Here is a 23,931-nt window from a genome sequence, read left to right as displayed (position 1 = left end):
GGAGGATTTCTACCGAAAAGAGAAGTGTCTTTTTTTTTTTTTTCTTTAATTACCTAAATTACATGTGCTTTTTCGGGTCATTTGGGTGCATTTGGAGGAGCCACCCCACTTTACCCTGCCCATCTGCCTTTGCTCCGGCTGGCATCCCTGCAGGGCAGGGGGGAGGTTCAAGGGCTTGGTTTTGGGTAGAGGCAGCCCTCTGGGCTCGGCGTTTCCCTCCATGCCAGCCTTTGCTGCTCTCCCTGGCAGGTTCACCTACACCCTGGGGGAAGGCATGTGGCTGCCGCTGAGCAAGAGCTTCGTCATCCCACCGGCTGAGCTGGCCATCAACCCCTCGGCCAAGTGCAAGACCGATATGACGGTGATGGAGGACGCGGTGGAGGTCAGGTAGGTGCAACGGTGTGGCTAGGCCATTTAGGAGGCGTTTCAGCAAATAAACTGGCAGTGCATTCCTGGGGCGAGAGGACCAACCCAAAGCACGTAGGGGTTGATGAGAGCTGGGACCCCCGCCCCACATTTTGCAGGTGGAGATTAGTATGTCCATTAACCTGCTCCTCTTTAGTGCCTGTAAAGCTGAGCCTTCAGAAGTAGCTCTCATCATCTCAGTAGTTCCTGCATCCCTCTAAAAGCTTGGCTGCCATTCAGTTCGCTGTCAGCCCAGCGGAAACCTGAGCTCCAGAAAAACCCACACAGCAGCTGCGGTCATGCACACGTTCGCAACGTCTCATCGGAGCAGTGACACACCTCCTCCTCTTCCTCCTTGCAGGGAAGAGCTGATGACCTCCTCCTCCTTCGACAGCCTGGAGGTCCTCCTTGACTCCTTCGGCCCCGTCCGTGACTGCTCCCGGGACAACGGGGGCTGCAGCAAGAACTTCCGCTGCATATCGGACCGCAAGCTGGACTCGACGGGCTGCGTGGTGCGTGGCCCCCCAGGAACCTGCAAATCTCCTTCGGTGTGAGCAAGGAGGGGGAGGGCAGAAGGGGAAGGGCTGCATCCTTCCTCCCTTCCCATTGACTCGGGATGGATATTTTGGGGTTGGTTTTGCAGTGAGAAGAGGTGTTTTTGGGCTGCCATCTCCTCCTCTTTCCCTGCCCTTGCTGCACGCACACACAAGGGAGTGAGAGCCTATCTGCTTGCCGGCTCTCTGGGAGGTCCCAGATCCCTCACACGTGTCCCCTGTCACCACTGCAGCTGCTTTGCTGTGCAGGGAAAGCATGTACCCCTAAACGGAGGGGTTTGTGGGGCTGGGGTGTCCTGCTGCAATGCTACCAGAGCTGGACATCTGGGTGGGGAGGCTGTGAGCATGGGGCAGACGGTGGGTTTGGAAAGGGCAGCATTGCTTTGGCGGTCACCGGAGCTGGGTGCTGGTGAGCAGGGTTGATGCCAGCACATTACCTTCATGGCGGGTGGCCTGGGGGGCTCCCACCCCAGGGACTGCACTCCCCAGGGCTGCAAAGAGGCATGGGTGCAGGAGGAATATCTGCACCATGGGCGGTGTTGCTGCCATCCGTCCCACAGCCCCTGAGCATCACTCAGGCTGCAATTTCCAATGGAGAGCAGTGCCAGAGCCCTCCCCTCTGCCTCAGTCCCGGGGCCAGATTTCTTCCTCAGTGGCTTCACCTCTCACTTCCCCTACCCCTGCCAGTGCCCGACAGGACTGAGCCCCATGAAGGATGGCACAGGCTGCTACGACCGTCATGTCGGCGTGGACTGCTCGGATGGCTTCAACGGGGGCTGCGAGCAGCTGTGCCTGCAGCAGATGGTCCCCCTGCCTGAGGAGCCTCTGCTCTACAACATCCTCATGTTCTGCGGGTGAGCGACCCATCACCGCCCTGGCCACGGGGACACCCCCGAGGTGCTGCTGTACCTTGCCGCTGCTGCCCTGAGCTTGTAGGGTTAGGAGGGAGGGTCTTCTCTGTTCCCAGTGTCCCTGTTGGGGTGGCCTAGTGGCCCCAGTTCCCACCGGTGTGGGGCTGCAGCTGATGGTGGACCCCGTGCTGGCTTCCCAGGTGCATCGAGGACTACAAGCTGGGCATGGACGGGCGGTCATGCCAACTCATCTCGGAGTCGTGCCCTGAGGCGGGGGACTGCGGTGAGCCCCGCGAGCTGCCCATGAACCAGACGCTCTTTGGGGAGATCTTCTATGGCTACAACAACCACTCCAAGGAGGTGGCCGCGGGGCAGGTGCTCAAAGGGACGTTCAGGTGAGTTGGGGACATGGGGAGGTAACCCCAGCAGGGTCAGACCTTGCCATCCTCTCCAAGAAGAAGGCATGGGAAGTAGCCTGGGGCTGGACCTTAGCAGACTGCCTGGTCCATCCACATCTAGACAAGCTTTGCAGGAGACAGAGGGGCTGGTGGGGAGGGCACATCAAGAGTAGACATCTTTGTAACCTGTGCCCAAAGGAAAGGCTTGGCGCTAGGCGGATTTTGGGGATGTGTCACTGGCTGGTGGGGATGATCCCAGGCAGTTCCCCTGTCCTCCAGCCCTGCTCTCCTCTCTGCAATTAACTTCCAGGCAGAACAACTTTGCCCGGGGCCTGGAGCAGCAGCTGCCGGATGGGCTGGTGGTGGCCACAGTGCCCCTGGAGAACCAGTGCCAAGAGGAGCTCTCCGACCCCACACCTGACCCCGAGTTCCTCACCGGTGAGTGACTCCAGATGGACCCATGCATCTCCCAGTGGGGCAGCGGCCGGCGTGCCCAGCTTCGGCACCTAACCCTCCCAGGGGATATATCTACCGTGGGATATATCTAGTCTGACTTTAGCAACCCACGCTCACCTGCAGCAGGAGCAGCGGTAAGAAGAAGGCATTAAAAATGAAGGAGAGGGAGAGGCTGTAAATTAATTGTGTGGTGTAAAAGCTCAAGCGTCCATTGGATATTTGGGGTATTTGCAAAAAGGATCTTTTTTTTATTCAAGGCAAAAAAGTTTTCCAAATACCTTTCATTTGCTTTCCAAATCAGAAACCCTTTGCTGGTGTAACAAAGCATTCAAAACCTGCCGCAACCAAACCAAAATGTTTCCGTTTGCCCTGCCAGAACTTTGTGGGCCGTGAGTGATAGGGTTATCACAGATTCCTAGCCAACCTTCAAGGATTTACCTTTCTTCCACCAAGTTGCCAGCACCCCTAAATAATTGCCTTTGTTTCCTTGGTGCTTGTTGCTGTTGGCTGAAATGGCCAAGGACACCGGGCCGCTACTATATGAGGGATGTGGATAGTAAGGTGTTTTGGAAGGCGTCTGCAGGGTGATCTCATATGAGACCTTGTGCATTCGCTTCTTTTGGCAGAGCTCCCAGGAGGGTTTTGGGGAGCACCCATGGGCTGCACCCAGGGTCCGATGGGTGCTGGTTGCTCCGACAGGGTGCATGGTAATGTAGGTGTGTGCGCAGGCAGATGCAGGCAGGGAGGAGGGTGCCAGTGGGTCCTGGCAAGGCTGAGCTACCCCAAGAGAGCTGTGTCAGCAGGTCACCCCTGCAGCCATGGGGATGCTTAGCCCTACCTGGAGGTGCTGGAGAACACCTGCCTCCCGATGGGGCTCTGCTGCCCTTGACATGGTTACATGGATGTAAGGAAGGCACTGCCACCACAGCCTCAGCATCATGGCAGGGTCGGTGGGACTGGGACTCTGCTGTCAATTATGCTGGGGAGGCAGAAGCCAGTAAATTATCCTATTCATTTCCCACTGCTCTGCTGGCTCTTTGTGGCTGATTAAAGCAAAAAAAAAAAAAAAAAAAAAAAGGAAAAGAAGTAAAATCTTCTCTGCTTGTCAGTAAGCAGATCTGGATATTGCTGTGAATACAGGAGAGGCAGAGCTGCTGAGTAAGGAAGGGCTGTTTTTGCATAAACACTTTGCAGGGAAGAGCAAGGCTTTGAAGCTGTTGGTAGCAGCCAGCACTGAAGGGAGAGGCACTGGAAGGCAAAGGATCTTATCCTCCTTATCCTCTGCCTTCATTTCTTGTTACCGAGTGGGCAATGCCTGTTGTTATCCTCCTGAACTCCTGCTGTGTGGCTGTTTAGCAGCAGGGTTTGCCGCTTCACTGCTGAGCGGAGACATGCTGTGTTGGCTGTATGGCAGCAGAGCTGTGAGAGAGGAGGTGGCCATGCCCCGACATCTTGCTGCGGCACACCATGGGATGCTCTGGTCACCAAAATCAGAGCCATGAGCACCCTTCAGTTGACTTTCTGGGGCTTTGTCCAGGCTCGGTGGCCTCTCTGTCCCTCTGCTCTTGGAAGCTGAGCTGCTACGTGCGTTGGCTCATGCCTTGGGCAGGACAAAGTGGCCACCCAAACCTGGTCTCCATGAATTTCTGGCTCCTGTAATGCACAGTTAAATAGCTGGAGAATGGGATGTCTTTGCCTGAAGAAGGAGAAACCCCAGGTCCTGCTCAGCTCCAGCATTGCCATAATGTCCCGAGGGAGCGGGAGCATCAGCAGGCATATGGTTTCCCCCGTACGCTTGTGTCTGGCTCGACTTAGTCCTGGCCGAAGGGGACCCCAGGGCCTCTCAGTTGGCTGCATCCAGGCACACATGGTGTGAAGGTGACCATTCCCAGCCCTGCAAACCGCTCATTAAAAAGCGCAACTCTCATTAGTGAAATAATTAGCACACCTGGGCATGTCTTGGGAGCGGGTGCTAGGAAGGATGCAGGAGGAGGCTTGTTATCTTCCAATGCAGAGCCCCGGACGGCAGAATGAAACGAGCCCACGTGTTTTCCTTCAAAGCCATGATTTTAATTGCCAGTGAGCAGCTGACCCTCAGCTCTGAATGCCTCGCCACCTCCCTGGGGGGACGTGGTGTGTGCACAGTCCTTTCCCCCAGCTTCTTCCCACCCTGCTGGCTGCGTTGCCCCAGGCACGGCATGAGGGGCTGCAGCCGCTCCCGCGGCGAGGCATCCCTAGGCAGTGGTGCTGAGCCCCCGTGTCCTTTCTCCGGCAGGGATGGTGAACTTCAGCGAGGTGTCTGGGTACCCCCTCTTGCAGCACTGGAAGGTGCAGTCTGTTATGTACCACGTCCGGCTCAACCAGCTGACCATCTCCCAGTGTAAGTGTGCGGGGCTGGGGGGAAGAAGGGAAAAAGGGGTAGCGAGAGGACACACAGCCGCCTTCTGGCAGGTGATGTGGTCAGAGGCTGGTTGCCTATCGCAAGCATGTTGGAGGCATGGCAAGGGCTCGGGATTTGAGCATCTTCTCCTGTGTCCTTCCCAGCCTTCAGCAACGCGCTCCACTCTCTGGACGGGGCCACCTCCCGTGGAGATTTCGTGGCATTGCTGGACCAGTTTGGCAACCACTACATCCAAGAGGCAGTGTACGGCTTTGAGGAGTCCTGCTCCATCTGGTATCCCAACAGGCAGGTCCAGCGGCAGCTCTGGCTGGAGTATGAGGACATCAGCAAAGGTAGGAGTCCTACTTGTCCCCAGGAAGGGTCCCCAAAGCCACCCCATGGGAGTGGGAAGCTGGGTTTGCTTTCGGCATAGCAGACAAAGTGCTCAACCCGAGTTAGGACTGCATCCCATCTCATCCCGCTCTCGCACCCTTTGAAGCCAGCCGAAGGACTCCCATGGACTGCAGCCGGCGTTAGTCCAGGCCAGAAAGGAAGATAAATACCCACATCCCCAGGGAGATGAAAGACAAATGCACTAATCCCACCAAACCGTCCTGCCTGATTCTGGACTTAACTGTTATTTGTCTTTAATCCTGTTCCTTCCTTCCTTTTGTCTCTGCCATATCTGCTCTCTTCCACTTGCATCCCGCGGCCAGACTTTTCTCCCTCTAATGTGCTTTCTTCTCCCAGGCTGTCAGCGCTGTGTTTTTAATGTCTGGAGCCCAGTTAGGAACTGGGAGGTTCACCATGGTGCAGAGGGCATCCAGCACTGCTGCATCCCCTCCGGAGCCCTCGCTGCAGCGAGGTGCGACAGCTCCCCCAGGGAAGGGGCTTTGCAGGTGGGCGATGGCTGGTTTGGATACGAGCTTTCCAAAAGCAGAGGGAGCCTAATACCTGCCTGCTGCTGGCTGTCACCAGGACCACAGCATTTCTTGTGCTGGCCTTTGCAAAACTGCCTGCAGGCGTTTTGCTGCCTGTGCTGGGGACGTTGGGTTGCACCACCCAGACAGCAAGCAATAGCCAGCTCCCAAGTCTGGACACGGGGGAAAAGCTGCTGCTTTTCAGGTGACCTTGGTTTGCTGCCCCCTGCCCAGAAGGTCCTGGGTGCAGGCAGCACGAACTTGGAGCTCACAGGCACCATGACCACTGCATCGTTTCCATCATGAAGCTTCATAATTCTCAGTATTGGCACCAGCCTACAGTGCTGCTCTTGCTGTGCTCTGGCCGCAGAGACATTTGTTTTCTCTTCAGGGCTCTTGTGTGGGAAAGACTTCTTTCTGAGCCTGAGTCTGGATCCTGCGGGCTCAGACCTCCTGGAGCCTGGACTTCTTCCCAAGCCCACCTGTGAGAGTACAGACCCGTTCCTGTTTTGCTGTGGGCTGTCTCCAGATGTAGCATCTTTTGATTGCAAGTACTTTTTTTTCTCCTGCAATTTCCTCCTCTTTGATTTTCCTGCTTGGAGGCTTTTCAGGTCTTGCAGTCTCTTTCCACCCACAATATCACATTTTGGTTTCACTCTGGCACCTGCCACTTTCTCTCCTTTGCTTTTTGTTTGCAAACGTCAGGAGCTGGATATCGATTGAGAAATTGCAAGAGACAAATCATTCCCTGGCTCCCCTGCTTTCCCTCGGCACCTGCTAAGCTGCAATTCACAGCCAGCCCAAAGTGATCCATTTCCAGCTTGCTGGGGGAGTGGAGCAATGCTCTTGCACCCCGGGTTTTGTTTAACAGCCTTGTTTTCTTTGCGGGAGTCTCGAGGACAGGCTAGCACTGGCCCATTTCTCAGCAAACCCTTGCAATAGGAAGATCTTCCCATTGAGCCATGGATGTGCTCTCTGGTGGCTCCCTGCGGCGGCCAGCCCGTACCAAGACGCTGCTGGCCATGCCCTGAGCCTGCCCTAGGGGCGAGGCTTTGCCTGGGCATCCTTCGGCTTCCTCTGACCCCACCAACCATCATCAGTGGTCCCTCTGGGCCCCTCTTTCTTCGGTGTAGAGCCATGGACATCCTTTGGCAGGGATTTTGGATGAAAAGCGCTGTTCCCCTGCGTGGCAAGGCTCGCAGCGGTGAGGCAATGCTAGCCAGGGCACAGCAGTGATGGGCAGATCCTACCTTTTGGCTGCTGTGCCAGGACTTTTCCCCTTGTGTCAAGATATTTCCTGCTATGGGAGCGCTGGAGAAAAGCCCACCAAGTGCAGGGTCTGGCTCACTGCCCCATGCAGCGGCAGCACCCAGTGTCAGGCACCTTTGCACGGAGCTGGGAAAAGCGCAGACCGTGGCGATGCTTTCCTGCTGCAAAACTTTTTTCCAAGCCTGTTGGGTTGCAGGGTTGCCTGAGGGTTGGCAGATATTCCCCCGTGTGCACGGGGCAGAGGGTAAACAAGCCTTCAGTCTCGTCACAGTCTGGCTGGGGGTGTCCGTGGTTCTGATGAACGTATCTGCCTCCATCTCACCATTTCTCTTCTTTGTGATGGTGCTTTGTAAGCTAAGCCCTTAGGGAGAGACCCTGTTTCATTGCCCAGTTGCAACTTTGCCCACCTCCATTGTGCCCCATTACAGTGCGAAGAGACAGGAGGAGCCAGGCTTGAGCCAGCTCCCCATGTCCCTTCCACTGAGTGGGGACCGAGTGCAGGAGGGGTGGAGGGGCTGGAGAGGGGCTGGGTGGCTTTGTAGCCATCTCGGGAGCTTTCTGGGCATCGTGAGGCACTGGCAAGTCTTCCCTGCTCATTCTGAGCTCTTCAGTGCTGCTGGCTGCAGACCTTTGTGTGGGGGGTACCGAGTCAGCATCATTGCTATGCTCCCTGGTCTGACACTCCTCCCCTCTGGTCTCCAACATGCTCTGTCACATCAGCTTTGATGGGGGTCCTTGGGAACCGAGGGATTCGAGTGAAGAAATCGGCTGTTGGGCCAGGAGGGCTTTTGCAGCAGAGTGGTTTGGCAGGGGGCTTTGGCGGGGCGTCAGCGTGGGCTGAAGGTGCCCAGGCAGGTCCTTCATGAGTCTCCAGCCACATGAAGGAGGCTCCCTCTCGTGGGGACCTGCTGCAAGTGTGGTCCATCCCAGTGCCGGGCAAAGGGCTGGGGCTGGGGAAACTGAGGCACGGGGAGACAAAAGGATCTGCGATGGTAGAGACCAGGGTGGACTTTTCAGTCCTGATTCGTCCTCTGAAGACCAGTGAGCATTTCATCCCTACAGATCAAACGGGAAGCTCTTAAGGATACTGGGGCATCTCTGGGCAGCACTGCCTCTCTCCTGGATGGAAGGCAGAGCTCTAGCCCCCTCGCATCCCCTTATCGATGGCTTGAAGCCCACCCTGGTGCCCCTCTTTTTCCTATTCCTCAGGCAACTCCCCCTCGGACGAGTCGGAGGAGCGTGAGCGGGACCCCAAGGTGCTCACCTTCCCCGAGTACATTGCCAGCCTCTCTGAGTCGGGCACCAAGCGCATGGCGGCGGGCGTGCGGATGGAGTGCCAGAGCCGCGGCCGCTGCCCCTCCTCCTGCCCGCTCTGCCACGTCACCTCCAGTCCTGATGTGCCAGCCGAGCCCATCCTGCTGGAGGTCACCAAAGCGGCCCCCATCTACGAGCTGGTCACCAACAACCAGACCCAGAGGGTGAGGAGCCACTGGCTGGGGGTGGTGGGGTGGGCATGGGGGGGTGGCAGGACAGCATTGGGTTGGTCTTTGCAGGCAGCTTGCCCTGGTAGCATCATGTCAAGCTGTGGCAGCCCTTGCCCGTTGGCCAGCCCTGCTCTTCAGGGTGGATGGACCATGCTAAGCCCATTGGGAGATGGATGAGCACTGACTTGAGTGGTGGTGGGATGGGAGCTCACCTGCCCAGTACTCACCTCCTTCTCTCTCCCAGCTCTTGCAGGAGGCCACCATGAGCTCGCTGTGGTGCTCAGGCAGCGGGGATGTCATCGAGGACTGGTGCCGCTGTGACTCAAGTGCCTTTGGGGCTGACGGGCTGCCCACCTGCGCACCTCTCCCGCACCCCATGTAAGTCTCCATGCATGCCCAGCCTGGCTTCTTGGTGTGATAGGTCTGGGAGGAGGCGGTGATGGCCAGCGGCATGGTGGCAGGAGGTGGTGGCGCTGGCGTGGCTTTATGGGACAGGTTTGCAAGCGGATGGGTGACCTGAAAATCAGGCAGAGGGTGCAGAGATGCAGTGTCTTTTCTAAATTCAGCTGAGGACTGGGGAGCTGGTTTTGGATCCATCTTGGTAGAGCAACCCCAGGGAAGCAGCCCTTTGGACCAGCATGCCCAGAGCCAGGAGGGGTAGGAAAGGGGAATTCACTTCTCTCCTGAGGTTGCTATCTCCCATGGGTTTAATGGCTTTGAAGCCTTTTTGCTGTGAGAGTAATGCAAAACCAGTCCTACATACTACCTTACAGAAACCAACTAATTTCAGGTGCATTTGCATGTGGTCTGCACAGCAGAGTGAGTGGCACTAGCAAGCACACTCATGCTGCCTTTTGCACCAGCCTTGGGGACTGGCTGGAGAGTCAGTCCTCAGCATCTCTCCCATACTGTGTGCCTCAGCCTGGCAGTTTTGCTGCCTTTTTAAGGCACAAAGGAGCAGCAAGGTGGTGATAGACATGGGTGAGGGTAAGCATGGGTCGGTGGTGGGGATGGCTGGCAGACCTTGCCTTCCTGAGATGCTGACTGGCCGGCATTGCCCCCCAGCCTGCGGCTCTCCACCGTTCACGAGCCCAGCAGCACGCTGGTGGTGCTGGAGTGGGGGCACTCGGAGCCCCCCATCGGGGTGCAGATTGTTGACTACCTCCTCCGTCAAGAGAAAGTCACCGACAGAATGGACCACTCCAAGGTGGAGACAGGTGAGTGGGGACTCCACTGGTTCTCTCTGGGGAGGGTGGGATGGAGATGTTGGAGGAGAGCCTCTGTCTCCCTCTTTGCAAGGGGATGCTGCAACATATCCAGTATCCTGTGGAAGAGAAAGCAGCCCCTCTCTTGCCCACCATGCTGCAGAAGTGGCAGCTCCACGCCACTTCTGCAAAAGTGCTGGAAAAGCAATGGGTCCATCTCTGCACCAACCTCATGCATGAGCCTCAGCACCAGGCAGTGTGGTAGCGGGCACAGACCTCAGCAGCTCTCCACAGCCCCGGGGACACCTGTGTCATCACCCGTGCCACGTCCTCCCCTCTCTCCCTAGAGACGGTGCTGAGCTTCGTGGATGACATCATCTCTGGCGCCAAGTCACCCTGTGCCATGCCAGCCCAAGTGCCCGACAGGCTCTCCTCCACCATCTCCCTCATCGTTCGCTGCCTGGAGCCTGACACCACCTACATGTGAGTCACCTCCCCTGTGCCATGCCCATGGCAGTGCCGTCGCCCAGACCGTGGTGCTCCTGCCTGATGCTGCCTGTGTTTGCATGAGGTCTTGGGAGTCCAGAGCTTCACCCTTTTCCTTCTTGGCCAGGTTCACGCTCTGGGGAGTCGATAACACAGGAAGACGCTCCAGGTCCAGTGATGTGACGGTCAAGACCCCCTGCCCTGTGGTAGACGATGTGAAAGCTCAAGGTGAGATGGAGGCAGCTGCTGGACTGTGATGCTTAGGACAAGCAACAGGGAGTTCCCCCTTCCAGCATGTCCCCGCACACATCTCGTGTCCTGGCTGTAACTTGTCCTTCACCCACGGCGGCCCAGGTGCTGCCACGTGGTGTTGAGGGTTGGTGTGGAGGGCGGCAGGAGGCACATATCCTCTCCACAAACCAATGCAGAGGCACTCTATGCTGGTGGAGGTGTGGGAGGATATGTGGAGGGGCAGGCATTCAGGACATACCGAAATAGCCAAGAAGACCTGCCTGTCCTGCCCAGAAAGCTACTGGTAGTGTAGGTGGTGGCTGTGCTCAAGAAATTCCAGTTGTGTGCCTTCTCATAAATAAATGGTATTTCACTAACAGTACATGATGACACCACCCTTGACTTTTCCTAATTGGACCAAACTATGGGGACCTAACCTGGACTGAGTCCTGTGAATGCCATCTACTCTGTTGCTCCTCCATTGGGACCTTGTCTTGATATGATGTACATCATACCTCAGGAGACAAATCTTGGCTCTGGTCTCGGTTTCCCTAGAGCTGAGCTTTAGGCTGGTGAGCTTTGTTCATGCCTTTCCTTGCACCTCACTGAATACCCCCTGTCCTTCTGCCCAGAAATAGCAGACAAGATCTACAACCTCTTCAATGGCTACACCAGCGGCAAGGAGCAGCAAACAGCCTACAACACTCTGCTGGACCTGGGTTCCCCCAGCCTGCACCGAGTCCTTTACCACTACAACCAGCACTACGAGAGCTTTGGGGAGTTCACCTGGCGCTGTGAAGATGAGCTGGGGCCCAGGTAGGCTCAGGAGCTGGGTTGCCTAGGCAGGCAGGCCTGCCCACCAACAGGCTTATCTCTTGTAGATGTTGGTCACCGGGAAGGTGGCTCTCTGGCAAATCTCATGAATTGGTTTGATGATAGATCTTAGAGTCTCACAGTGGGGTTCCTGTCTGGCTGGATGCTGTGCATATGTCTGGGGTCCAGCCATCTCCCTTGAAGGAACATAAACATAGGACAAGGTGGAAGGTGGTAGACTATTGTCAACCCATCATCCTTGTCCATCCCACCAGCCCTATACTGTCTCTGGAGTTTTGCCTAGTCCATTCATGCTATTCAGGGTGGGAAGGGGATGGGATTCTCTTTTTTCCTCAGTAGCTGCTGCCACAGGCAAAAAGGCAGAAGGTCTTGGAAAAATGATGCACCTTTGAGGAATGGAGGTTGTTGCAGGTTAGAAGGGGGGGGAACATGGGCAGAGCATGTTGCTAGAGAAGGGCCCCGAGCATTGATGGAGGGAAGTAGGTGCAAGGAGGTGGTTGTACATTCAAGCCTCCTGGAGAAGGTGACACAGTAGAGTTTGGTTGTGGAAGCTGCTGGATGAAGTGCATGCAAACACAGACACGTGCTGAGCCATGCTAAGGTCAGACTTGGCTTTCCTCCTTTTCCTGGGCTTTGGCTTGAGTTGAATGCATCTCTGTGTGTTGAACTCACTGTCAATTGTGGTCCAAAGCGGGCAGTGGATTGACGTTGGGTCTGAATTGCACGTGTTCCCTCCCTTTTGATCCATGTCTGTGGTTGTGTGGGGTGATCTCAGGGACATGAGTGTTTTCGATGCCCAAGCAGTGCTAAGCGGCCACAGCAGGTTTTGGAGGAGGTTGCCCTGAGCTCTTCCTGGCTGAAACAGTCCCTTCATGCCTGAGAGAGCACCATGTCTTCTCCCTGGGCTCCTCCAGGTCACTGCAGCCCCTCCAGATGCCTGGGGATGCGATGCCTCATGCCCCAGGCTTGCGGAGGCAGCCAGATGTTCCCTTCTCCCCATGTCCTTCAACGTCTGCTTTTGTCTGTGTGGGTTCCCAGTAACATGGATGTTTCCAGTCAGTTTAGCAAGCTGGGCTGGGAGATTGTGTGGGCTGCAGTGGTGTTTCATAGCATCTGGCTTCCAAAGAACTGGAGCCTTGGATGGAGCCCATCTGGAAATCAGGATTACTTCAAATGTACGTCAGCAACAGCTCCTATCTATGAAATGCATGGCCTCCACCTTACCCCCTGTCCCACGCCTCCTCTTGCTGGTCTCACCACTAGCTGTCTTCCAGCCCTGCTTCTCCAGGTGATCACTTGTGGATTTCTAGAGAGGATTGAGATCCTCCACGTACCTTCTCTGTCCTCCAAACCTCTGCTAGGCGGTCAGAGAGACTCAGCAAATAGCTGGTGGTTGTCTTGCACTTAAGTGTTTTAGGCATGTCTCCTAGCTCAGCTTTGGCAGGAAACTCCTAAGAGATCCTCCACTCCCTGGGGCAAGGCTAGGGTGTCTCCTCTTTCCCCTTTTCCCATTTACGTTCTAAGAAATGCAAGCTCTTTGAGGTACAGCCTCAAAGCTCAGTAGCAACATCCCAGTGCGTGGAGTCTTGTTAAGGCTGAGGCTCCCACCAGCTCCTCTGACTGGGGTTGCTTCATTCCCATGACACCGAGTGGGATCAGCAGGCTTGGACTTATGTCTCACCTTTGCCTCAAGCCCAGCTGCGGTGATGCCGCTCTGTCTCCATTTCCAGATGTGAAATCCAGCCCCGGTTTGCACAGACCATCTGACATCTGTTGTGATGGTTTGCATGAGCAGTATATAAAATTCCTTACGTGACAGACTAGGGTTGTCACGCAGCTGCTGCCATCGCTGAGGCTGAGCATTGCCGTCACTGCTTGCTGCCTCAGTGAGGAGACCAAGGACCAGCCAGAACATGGGGTGGAAGCTGCCTCCTTGAGCCCCATGAGGCAAAAGTGCATTGGTATGGAGCAGCCAGAAATGCCACTGAATTGCCCAAATGTTACTGTTTGCTGCCTGAATCTACAAGCCTGAGGGTTAATTCCACCCTCTGGAAATTCTGGAGTACTTAGGATGGGATGACGCAAGTTGCTGATGAAGTGTTTGCAGCTCGTGCTACTTGGAAAGAGACATTTAGGCAGCTGCAGTGGATTCTGGTGATGACAAATCTTGGAAAGCAGACCTCCTGTTTGATCGTCTGTGAGGGCGAAGCATCCAGACTGGTGGTGACAGGACAAATCACTTGCAGATGACATTATTTAGCCATCAGACAGTGTTTGTTTGACTGTTGCTGATGCTCCTTTTAAGTCCTGGATGAGGACCCACGCGACTGACTCTACCATGTCCCTCCTCCTCCACACGGCCATACCACCTTCTGGCTCTGCTCGCTTGCGATGCGCTTGCCTCCCTTCTCAGCGACACTGGCTGCTGGTCCGAAGGAAACGAGGGTGTGTGCAGATAACTTGTCTGGGGTTACAAAAGCAAGTCGCTCTCTCCCAGTCCGAGAAGGGCTGCAGAGAGCCCTGGACTTTGCATAAGGAGAAGAAATGGAGGGAAAGGCAAGTCACTTTCTAGCAAGTAATAAGTGAAAGTAGGATTTGATGCAAAGCCTGGTGAAGTCTGGTGGTGTCTATGGGCTTTGAGCCAAAATCTGTGGGATTGTATTCAATGTTCCTGTTAGGGTACCCGTGACGCTGGAGGAAGAGAGGCAGTCGCGGCACCTTGCCTAGGTGTCTATATGCGGGGACCAAGACAAGTAAGAAGTCGGCTACCTTCTCAAGGCTGGAAGACCTGGCCAGCTTGGGTAGCTATCTCCAGAGTCAGTACCATGCTAAGCACCTTCGCCTCTCTGCTGTGCTCTGGATGTGAGCCCCAAGGCTGCAGGTGTCACGAGGCTGCAGAGCTGGACAACCTCTTGGTGGCTCAAGATTGGCCACTGAGATCTGCAGCCACCTCCATGATGGACCTCTTGAGGGTTTCCTCTCCAGGAAAGCCAAGATTGGCTCTGGCTGGGCCTGGGGTAAAAGAATTCCTCTCCAAACAGCTCTCCCATGGTGTACCTGGCCTGGAGGAAGGTGTGGAGGGGCTGTGGATGTTCCTCCCTGGTTGGTACACATACCCTTGAGCTGTCAAACCAGCCACAACACAGCCATGTGCTCCACACACAAGCTCTGCTTATCCAAGTAAGAATGTGACAAAGAGGTTTTTTTTCCCTAGCATCACAATTTGTGCCTCCCCTGCCTGTTCTGTGCTGAGCAGATGCTGAGTTAAAGCTACCAAGGGGATGTACCTTCTCTTCCCTCTCTATACTAACCCACCAACTGACCTTGAAGCTGGCTAGGAAACTTATCCCATTTCTTGAGACACTTAAACTTTTGTCTGGGTTTCCAGGCACATGCGATACTCACCTTCAGGACACTTCATTTGAATCTATTACCTCCACGTTTGCCAGATTCCCTGGAGATCACCCAAAGTGCTGGACAAGTTTAAAATGAACATAATGTGTTTTATCTAACAAACTGTTTTTCTTGATAAAAGCATTAGAAGCACAATTTTAAGAGGGAAAACTTGAAAAGAAGAGAACAAAATTTAGGTCATATTTGGCCAGGATCCTCTGCCCTCTTCCGATATCTCATCCAACATGAGGGATTGGTAATTTAGCACTTTCTCACTACCAGAACAAGCCCACACTGAGGCTATGTTGCCCTGGGGGTGCTGCGCGTCTGTCTTCTGCTGAAGATGGATTCCTCCTGGACCTCCTCTCCCTCTGTCACCCAACCTTCTCTCCTGGCTTCCTTGGCTGGGTTGTGGCTCTTTACGAAGCACTACTGCCGTGACCTGCATTTCCTTGTTTTGCTCTCTGCAATTGGAAAATTGCAAATGCAAAATGCACGTGCAAAGAACTGGGGAGCTCTGCCACATCCCCTGGTCTCTCAGAGCTTTTTGGATCAAACCTATGTTGTATGCCTCAGCATAGTCCTTCTAGTTTGCACGCTGTCCCTATGGGACACGTTTCCTAAACTGTTACTAAACATTACAAGTCATATACCGGGAGTGTCATTCATTGTGCTTGTATCTTGTGATATTGCATCTTATGAGGATCATAATTTTTATCTCACCTTCAGCCTTCCATAAAGACCTCCACAAGGCAGGCATGATATTTTGAGTGTTTTTTTTCCCTAAATCTCCTTCATGGTCAGTGGTGTCCCGGCATGCTGGCTCCTAGTACTGTGCATTTCTTCTCCATCACATCCCCCTCAGCCATGTGATGACAAGGGAGCGATGCTCCCGGCATGCCTGCCTTTTCCCTGCCCTTACTGCCATGTCACTGGAGGTGTCCTACACCAAGCCATAAGTGAACAGCACAGTTCCCAAACATGCAACACATGCACTTCATGGAGAGGACACACGTGGTGACACTACCCTGGGCTGGCCACGCATGTCATGCCTGACACCTTTTAGCATTTCTTCCCACTGCCTGCAGTGCTATTGGCTCCCACTTTCCCATCCTGTTATATTTGGGGTCCAGTAGCTGCAGCAGTGACTGGTGATGCCATTTGAATCATTGATGATGTCCATCCCAAGGGGTGTTGGGGGTTTCACAGCTACACCTGTGACTGTCCCCTCACTAAACCCTCAGCAAACCTGGCCTTGTTGTGGGGATGATACAGGGTGGAAGAAGAAGGGGGGACAGGGCAGGGAAGTGTAAGGCGAGTCCCAAGACCAGTGCAGCAGGTCCAGGACCGCCATGGTGGCATGGGCATCTCTGACCCGGGTAGGGGCTGTTCTCTCATGCATTTAGGCTTGCAGTGATGCCATGGGGCTGATGTGTCCCCCCAGCCCTGCCGACTCTCCTCGTCCTGGCAGCGTCGGGCTCTGCTCAGCTGCTCTCCACACTGCCCGACTCTTGCATTATCTCTTCTCCCTCCAGGAGCTCCCACAGTGTCCTTAAACGTCTTTGCTTTTCTCTCCTCATACACTCCTCCTGCCCTTCCTGCCATCCCCCCATGGTGTCTCCATCACCCCACCGCCCTCTCGCTGTCTGTCCCTTCCGGCATCTCCCCTTGCCCACCCTCGCTGCAGGAAGGCCGGCCTCATCCTCTCGCAGCTGGGGGACCTCAGCAGCTGGTGCAACGGCCTCCTGCAAGAGCCCAAGATCAGCCTGCAGCGCTCATCCCTCAAGTACCTTGCTTGCCGCTACAGCGAGATCAAGCCCTATGGGCTCGACTGGTCGGAGCTCAGCCGGGACCTCAAGAAGACGTGCGAGGAGCAGACGCTGAGTGTCCTTTACAATGACTATGGTGACAAGGACTACTGAGGGTTGTGGGCACCCGCTCTCACGCTGGCCTTCCCCACCGGTGTTTGTGAGGGTTTTATACACGGACCCATGGAGGGGGAGGGTGTCGCTGATGTTTCTGGAAGCAAAACTTTGGACTGGAGAGCGAAACCGGGCTGCTCTGTGCAGAACTGACTCAGTATTAGTTTCTTCTTCAACTTGGCCAAAAGCCTTCCTAGTTAGAAGTCTTGTGGGACCCAGTTTTCTTGGTTTTGTTTTATTCATTTTGCCAAGAGGTTCCTCAGCATCGGTGGAGAGGGCAGGTTGGGAGGGCACAACCCTCTCCTCCTGCCCCATCCCTGCCCTGGTTGTGGGGACCGTCCCCAAGGGTGGGGGACATCAGTCACGGGAGAAACACGGTGACACAGCCAGGACAGGAGAGCACGTGATGCAGGGTTGGCAAAATGGAGGCAGGGCGTGCAGGTCAGGTTGAGATGCTAATGGTTATGACTGAGCAAAACAGCCACTGGATGGCCAAGAGGGTTGGGATTTTGGGTTTTTTTGCAATTGTAAAGCATGAGGTCTGGATGAGACCTGGCTGAGCGATGGTGCCATTGCAGGACAGGGCTGGCGTAGTGTCACCAGCTGGGGCGAGGAGAGAGGGGCATTGGTGAGCCCATCTCCTCAGGTTCTTCTGTCATGGAGAAAGCCCACGTCTCCAAGTTGCAGAGTCCTCCAGAGCAAAGGCAGCTTGGCCTCAGGGCCAGTGGTCAGCTGAACATCGCGAGCTTTCTTCTTGTGAGACCACATTCCTAGGAAGTCAACTTAAAAAGCCCTTCCATTTTTTTTCTTTTACCCACCATAATAAAGACTTTGAAGCAATGTCAAACTACTGCTCAGGAGAGCCCCAGCCAAGAGAGCAGCATCCGGACAGCACGGATGAGGCTGCCTTTGCACCAGCCTCCCTGCAGGTGTGGAGTAGCCCAGCCTCTGCATGGCGAGGGGAGCAGGGTGTAGCATACCCCAACGTGGCGGTACAGGATGGTCCTGGAGGTCCTGGTCCCAGAGAGGGCTCGGTGACACGGCGTGGCGGGCAGGCTTCTGGGGGTGTTGCTTGCCCGTGTTCAGGCTCCCACCTGCAGCTGTCACCAGTGGCTTTTTTTTTTAAACCAGAGAACTGGGGTTGTCCTGGGACACTGGGCTTGGTTCAGAGCAAACTGTTCTCCAAAACCCTGTTACCACTGATGGTGTTGGAGGCAGCAAAAGGCTTCTTTTTAGCTTCAGCTTCCAGCCTGGTTTGCAGAGGAGGCATCTCTGGACTTGCCAGCTGTGCACCTTTGATCTGGACAAGCCAGGAGCCCTACAGTGGGATTTTTACAATGCCTCTTCAGAGAGAAATTTCCTTTTCATTTTTTCAGTCTTGGCAGGAGCAATCTTCAGCCTGTCTCTTATGATTTTCTGCCTCATTCCTTCTCCTACCTGCCAAGGACATGGCTTGAATATTTGCGTGGTGCTGAGAGGGAGGCAGCTGTGGTCCGCAGCCGGTCACAGCTGACAGCGCTGCAATACAGTATTTGCTCAACAGCAGTTCAATATCTTCCTGCAGGACCACACACTACTTTGCTCTTCCCTTCTTGCAGGCAGACCTCTCCTCCAGGGGCAGCTGGCCTGGACCGGGGAGCTGCTGGGAGCTGCCACCAGCGGTCAGTGTTACCTGGGCGTCCCCATGTCATTTCTGTAACGAATGTGTCTAGCAGGGGTCATCAGGCAGACGCCTGCTCCTTGCAAGAAGGAAGTGTACTGGACCCTTTTGGCTTTTTCTCACATGTTTCTCCTTATATTATGATGTGCCTGATGCTGCCAAGGGCTCGGGGCTCAGAGCAAGGCTGGCACTGTCTCTGTGCGCAGGTATACGTGGGCAGGTGATCTGTACTGAGCCCTTGCTCCTTTTCCTTTCAGCCTCTGGCAGTCTTGGCCAAGACACTTTGGTTTATCCCCTTGCTTCTCCCAGCGGATGCTGAGATAACTTTTAACTTCCAGCCGGGCAGCCGTCCAGGGATGGGCAAAGGGCACCTCTACTCAACGCCTCGGAGGGATGCTTGAATGAAGGCTGCTCTGGCCCAGACGCAAGTTGGTTGCTCGCCAAGTAATACCGCTTACGTGGCCTTTATATGAAATGCAGACTGTTTTCCTTTGGGTAGCAGACTCCTCTCTTTTATTACTTACTAGGTGCAGCAGCAGGGACGGGAGTGATGCAGTCTGCCAGCCACTTGCTGCGACGCTGCCAGGAAAACCCTGGACACCCCTTGCGTTCACACCTGCCTAGGTTACTTTTTCGTCTGGCCCCAAGATTTGCACTGGGGCTCTGCAGATATTTCTGTTCTGCTTCTGCGCTCACTTTCAAAGCCCTTGCATAGTCAACCAAAACCTCGCAGCATCATCAGCCGGCTGGGCAGGACTCTGCTCCCTCGGCCCCAGCTTCCCCGTGGGCTGGGAGATGGACCACACCAGAGGGCGAGGGGAAAGCCACATGTCCAAGGTCCTTTGGAGCACGCTTGCACAGTTGGACAGGACTCGGCATCCCCATCCTGTGACAGACCGCCCAGTCTGCTGGTGGGGCTGCGCACCCCTTGGTTGACTGCCGCAGTGTTACTGTACCCACTGTGCTGGCAGGTCCTGCTGGCATGGCACGTCTGCGGGGCCATTTTCACGATGGCCCTGGCTTTGTGAAGGCTTCCTTCTTGGTTTCCTCGCTCTGGCTTTGCAAGTCAGAATTTTGCCCAAACTTGGATTTTCTTGCCAAAATCCCTCAACTAACACATGAGCCCATCTCAGACAAATGCCAGCAGCCTGCCATCGTGGCCCAGACTGGAGCAGGGGGGTGCACCATGGCTGCAGACCTGGCCTTGGTGAGATGTGCTGTATGGGGCTTGCTCACCCAAAACAGCCATGGGCGAGCCCCAAGGTGTGCCCTTCCCTGCAGAGCTGACACCGTCCATGTCTGCCGCGGGGTCCTACTGTGGGGTCTGCACAGTATTTTCTCTCTTGGACTCCTGGTTCTTCCCATGCTGCCAACCACATGAAAACTGGAGAAGACACCGTTTTCCATCCATTTCTGCAACCTCCCTCACCCCCCCGTCCTCTCTTCTTGTTTTATTTCTGAATTAATGAGCGATCATTCACCTGAGATGAACCTCTGGGTCGTTAACTTTTCTTTGCTGCACCCGTACCCCTCTAATAGCATTACTACCTTTTACTTGTCGTGGAGTTATTTAACATATAAAGATGGTTTGGTCCTTTTCTTTACAAAGATGGCTACAATTCATGTTCCTTGATGTTCTATTAAAACTCTAATGTGACGTTTTACTACTGTAGACTGAAAGTAGGGTGCTTTAGGGTGAGATAGCCATGTGGCAAGAAACACAAAACCCTTCCGGATTACTTAAAAAAAAAAAAAAAAAAGCTTTTAAACAACAGCAACAAAAAAAATCATTGTAACACTATGTAAAACTCCAGATGAGAATTTAACTGACTATTAAACGGAGCTGTTAGTAATCTGTGGCTCTGGCAAACTGGAGTGTTTGTTTATAGTTTTGGTCCAGTTGATGTCATCTTTTGGTAGCGGATGAAACACTCCCAGCCTTTGAACTTGGGTGCGTCCTCACACAAGTTTAGCATTAGCCTCTCTGCCCACTGGGTTAGCCAAGTCCCAAACCACTCAGTACACAGAGCTGGATCCATGTCCTGCACCTCGTTTCACCTACCTGCTCTGCCAGGCATGGGAAAGCGCGGACAGGCACCTTTGGGTTTTGTGGGGAAGACTGCGTTTACATACCCTCCATGAGGGGCTCTCAGTCCTTGCTTTGCAAACCTCCGTGGATGCTGGGAATTTGGGAGCAGAGTGAAAAAAAGCTCCTTTTTTTAGCCTGTCTTTTTAAAGTATAAGGTGGATGGGATGGTGCTGTCTGGTGGTCAACCACCCCCTGAGAACTTACTGGTCCATCTGGCAGACTTTTGACAGAGGACTAGCAGCATCAAGAACATTAATGTCCTATGAACAATGCAAAAATCAGTGCCTGAGCAGAGGTGAGAGATGCAAAGGGTGCCTTAAAAGTCACTTACAGTGCAGTGTTGTGTCTAGTGCTCAGGCCATCAGCACTTGTAGTGGCTGGCCCCTTGGCCAAGCCCCGTGTGTATTGCCACCCGCCCTGCCAGATGGGTGGGAGACCAGGGGAGGGCTGGGGATTACTGCGCGCGGGCAGACAGGATGCCTGGAGGACACAGGAGAGGGCGGATTTAGGGGCTATAGTGCACGAATCCATAGGAAACCAGACTTCATTACGTCTCATGGAACAACTTAATTTTTATGTTTTTTTCTCTTCCCGCTGCTAAATTGCAGGAAAATAAGCTAAAAATACACCCAATACTTTCCTTCTGCTATTTTCCATGCAGTTAAGTGCTGTGGCTGCCACCAGCTCGTTGCACAATAACCCGTGGCTGTGGAACGAGACTTGAGGAGGAGAAGGAGGAAGAGAAGGAGGAGGAGGAGAGGGGCCGCGTGGCAGTGAGATGCAAGCCTGAGCTGCTGTGTAGGAAGGTTTCGGTGCAGCTGGCTCATCACACCTTCTCCAGAGCAAAATCTCCTCGGGGGTCATCTGGCTTGCAGGTGATGGGGGTTTGGAGAAAGCCACCTCAAAAAGGAAGTGGACTGTAAAGGATGCATCATCAGCTGACACAAAATGGCAGCTTTTTAGGAAGGGTTTGGTAACGTGTGTGCGTGTTGGAAGGGTTGCCGTTGGCCAGCGGCCCCTATTCATTCTCAGAAAGCAGGTGCCAGCAGGGATTTCTGCATTTCAGCGCATGCATGAATGACGTGGCACCACTGGGGCCCTCACACAAGGCACTGTGTTCCCCCTGGTCCTGGTGGCTGCCCCGTTTCTTAATGACTGACCGTATGATCTCCTCCATCGTAACGACTGACAAAACTTTTCAGATCCAGTTTGTGTTGCTGAAAGAGCCACCACACTGCTCAACCGCATGTCCCCCTTGTCTTGGGGACACAGGGGTTGGCGTCTCTTCCCTTAAGGCTGGGTGTTTGGCAGGAAGGAGGGGCTGGGATGGGAAAACAACTCGTTAGTTCACTATTGCCATAGGTAGCTGCCCTTTTTGATTTAAAAGTAAGACCTACAACTGTGGTCATGGTTGCTTGGGGCTGTGGAGCCTCTTAATGTGCTGTCCTCTGTGGGAGCAAATCTAGCCCCAGTGGAAGTGCTTGATCAGGGACTTTTGCCCCAGAGAGGACATCTGATGTCACCAGGAGATGCTGTTCCTCCTCCAGGGAGTGATGAGAGTCCGTGCAAAGACCAGAAGTGAAGGAGAGGCTGCTGCGGAGCAAAGGGAGGCATGTGGCCATCAGAGATGGCTGCAAGAAGAAGGAGCAGGGTTTAAAGATGTGAGGGAGTGGGATTTAAAGACATGACAATGGAAATCAAAGACAACCAGGAGGGAGACTCAGGATGAGTTGACTGTCCCCAGCAGGAGTACACCCCCTTCGGCGTTTGGGCATCTCCATCCCAGCCCCAACCCCCCGGACATGGTGCAAGGGCCAGCACTGGAGGTAGCCATGCCCGCAGCCCTGCCTGCCTGCCCCTGCACATCCCCAGCTACTCCAGTGCAGGCAGCCAGAAGGACCGAGGGCTTGCCGGGGCCTCGCTTGCTTCCAGCAGCAACACAAAACCAAAGCACCTCAGCTTGCTTCAATCAGGGCTGGGTACAGATGGCTCTGATTGCCAAGGACACCCCAGCCGTGGTGAGGAGGGAGGGCTGTGCAATGCACCCAGCTGCACTGGGGCTGACGGGGACAGCTCCTTGTCCCCAGGCGCTCCCTTCTCACCCAGCCACCAAGGCAGCACCAGGCATCCCGTGGTAGGGGCTTTTCCTGCCATTTTCTCAGCCCATCACTCCTCTCCGGGGCCCTCAACATGCCCACGTCAGCCCCGCAGGAGGAAATTTGGGATTTCATTGCTTTTCGTAGCCTTGGCATTGCCCCCTGGGGTCCAGCAGCCCCCCAGCCCCTGACCCACTGCAAACGCTTGTGATTTTCAGTCCTTTCCAGTCTTTCTGCTTGCTCAGCTGTGAATCACCTTCTCCACCACTTGCAAGCGAGGTGCATGGCAAAGCAAAGAGAAATAGCTCCTAGCACAGCTTTGGCCTTTTCAAACCCTGCGCTGAGCTGCAAAACAGCAAAGGGGCTCCTTGAGGGACCATCTTGCCCCTGTCTGATGGGGGGAGAGGCTTGAAATGTTCCCAGAACAGGTCCATCGGAAATGCAGCCTGGATTTTGTTAGCTGCCATTTGTACTTGCTTGTTCTGCTCTTGGAAACCAGCCTGACTTTTTTGAGGGCCATTTTATTTGCTCAGTTCAAACTGTCTTAAAAAAGGGGGGAAAAAATACCCATAAAGTATACACCAAAAAACCTGAAGAGTGGAAAAGGCAGGAGGGGAAGGAGAAAAACCCTGTAATCCTCTTTCCCCAAAGTGTATAAAAAGCAGTATTTCCTCTCAGTAAACCACCCTGCAGGCCCCGAGGAAGGGCAGGCTAGTCCTGTTGCAGGTGTGCCCACCAGCTGTGGCCACTGTGGACCATCGTGGCTCGGTGGCTCCGTACCCGGCACTGGGGAAAACCTGGCCGGCTTGGGGCCACTGGAATTGGGAATTGCAACAGGGAAAGACTCCTAGGGGGAGAAGCCTCATGCTGTCCGTCCTTGTGCCACTGGCATGATAGCCTTCCAGCATGGGGGGTGGTGGAACTTTTGAACCTGGCCCAGATGCTCCAGGTGCCCCTGGTCCGGAGGCGTTGCCCAGGTATGGCCAGCGACATGCAGGGCTGTGGCTGCAGCAGGCTCCATGGGACAGGCCGCTTCACTGAATGCTGCAAATCCCATTTTCCAGAGCACCAGAAACACTGATTTGGCCAACTGGGCAGAGTAGAGCAGCTGTGGGCATCTTTGAAGTGCAGTCCTAATCCACGAGGGCCCTGAGGATGTCCCCTGCCTTGGTGACAGGGGATGTTTGTTGGATTTGGGGCTGTGCATGGGAGGGGATTCAGCTAGTACTATGGCATCAGCTTGCCCTGGTCCCTGTCATGCTTCATGCTGGTGGTGCACTGAAGCAGAGATGGGTCCT

The 23,931-nt window shown here is 54.6% G+C and overlaps 1 protein-coding gene across 1 annotated transcript in view; it reads left to right on the top strand.

The window, feature by feature from the left end:
- The window catches only part of ASTN1 (astrotactin 1), a 48,346-nt gene extending 36,887 nt beyond the window's left edge, over positions 1-11,459 (top strand). Inside the window, exons 10-22 of the mRNA XM_075509201.1 lie at positions 250-387; positions 767-917; positions 1,647-1,813; positions 2,011-2,205; positions 2,519-2,646; positions 4,940-5,044; positions 5,209-5,397; positions 8,443-8,711; positions 8,962-9,095; positions 9,783-9,934; positions 10,270-10,405; positions 10,536-10,636; positions 11,272-11,459. Of these exons, the coding sequence (XP_075365316.1) occupies positions 250-387; positions 767-917; positions 1,647-1,813; positions 2,011-2,205; positions 2,519-2,646; positions 4,940-5,044; positions 5,209-5,397; positions 8,443-8,711; positions 8,962-9,095; positions 9,783-9,934; positions 10,270-10,405; positions 10,536-10,636; positions 11,272-11,459 (2,053 nt within the window). The remainder of the gene's footprint in view (positions 1-249; positions 388-766; positions 918-1,646; positions 1,814-2,010; positions 2,206-2,518; positions 2,647-4,939; positions 5,045-5,208; positions 5,398-8,442; positions 8,712-8,961; positions 9,096-9,782; positions 9,935-10,269; positions 10,406-10,535; positions 10,637-11,271) is intronic.
- The last annotated feature ends 12,472 nt before the right edge of the window (positions 11,460-23,931 follow it).

The sequence above is a fragment of the Mycteria americana genome, chromosome 7 (genome assembly GCF_035582795.1).
Source record: "Mycteria americana isolate JAX WOST 10 ecotype Jacksonville Zoo and Gardens chromosome 7, USCA_MyAme_1.0, whole genome shotgun sequence".
Classification (NCBI taxonomy): domain Eukaryota; kingdom Metazoa; phylum Chordata; class Aves; order Ciconiiformes; family Ciconiidae; genus Mycteria; species Mycteria americana.
The sequence above is the reverse complement of the archived record's forward strand: the minus strand, read 5'-3'. Positions and strand labels throughout refer to the sequence as shown.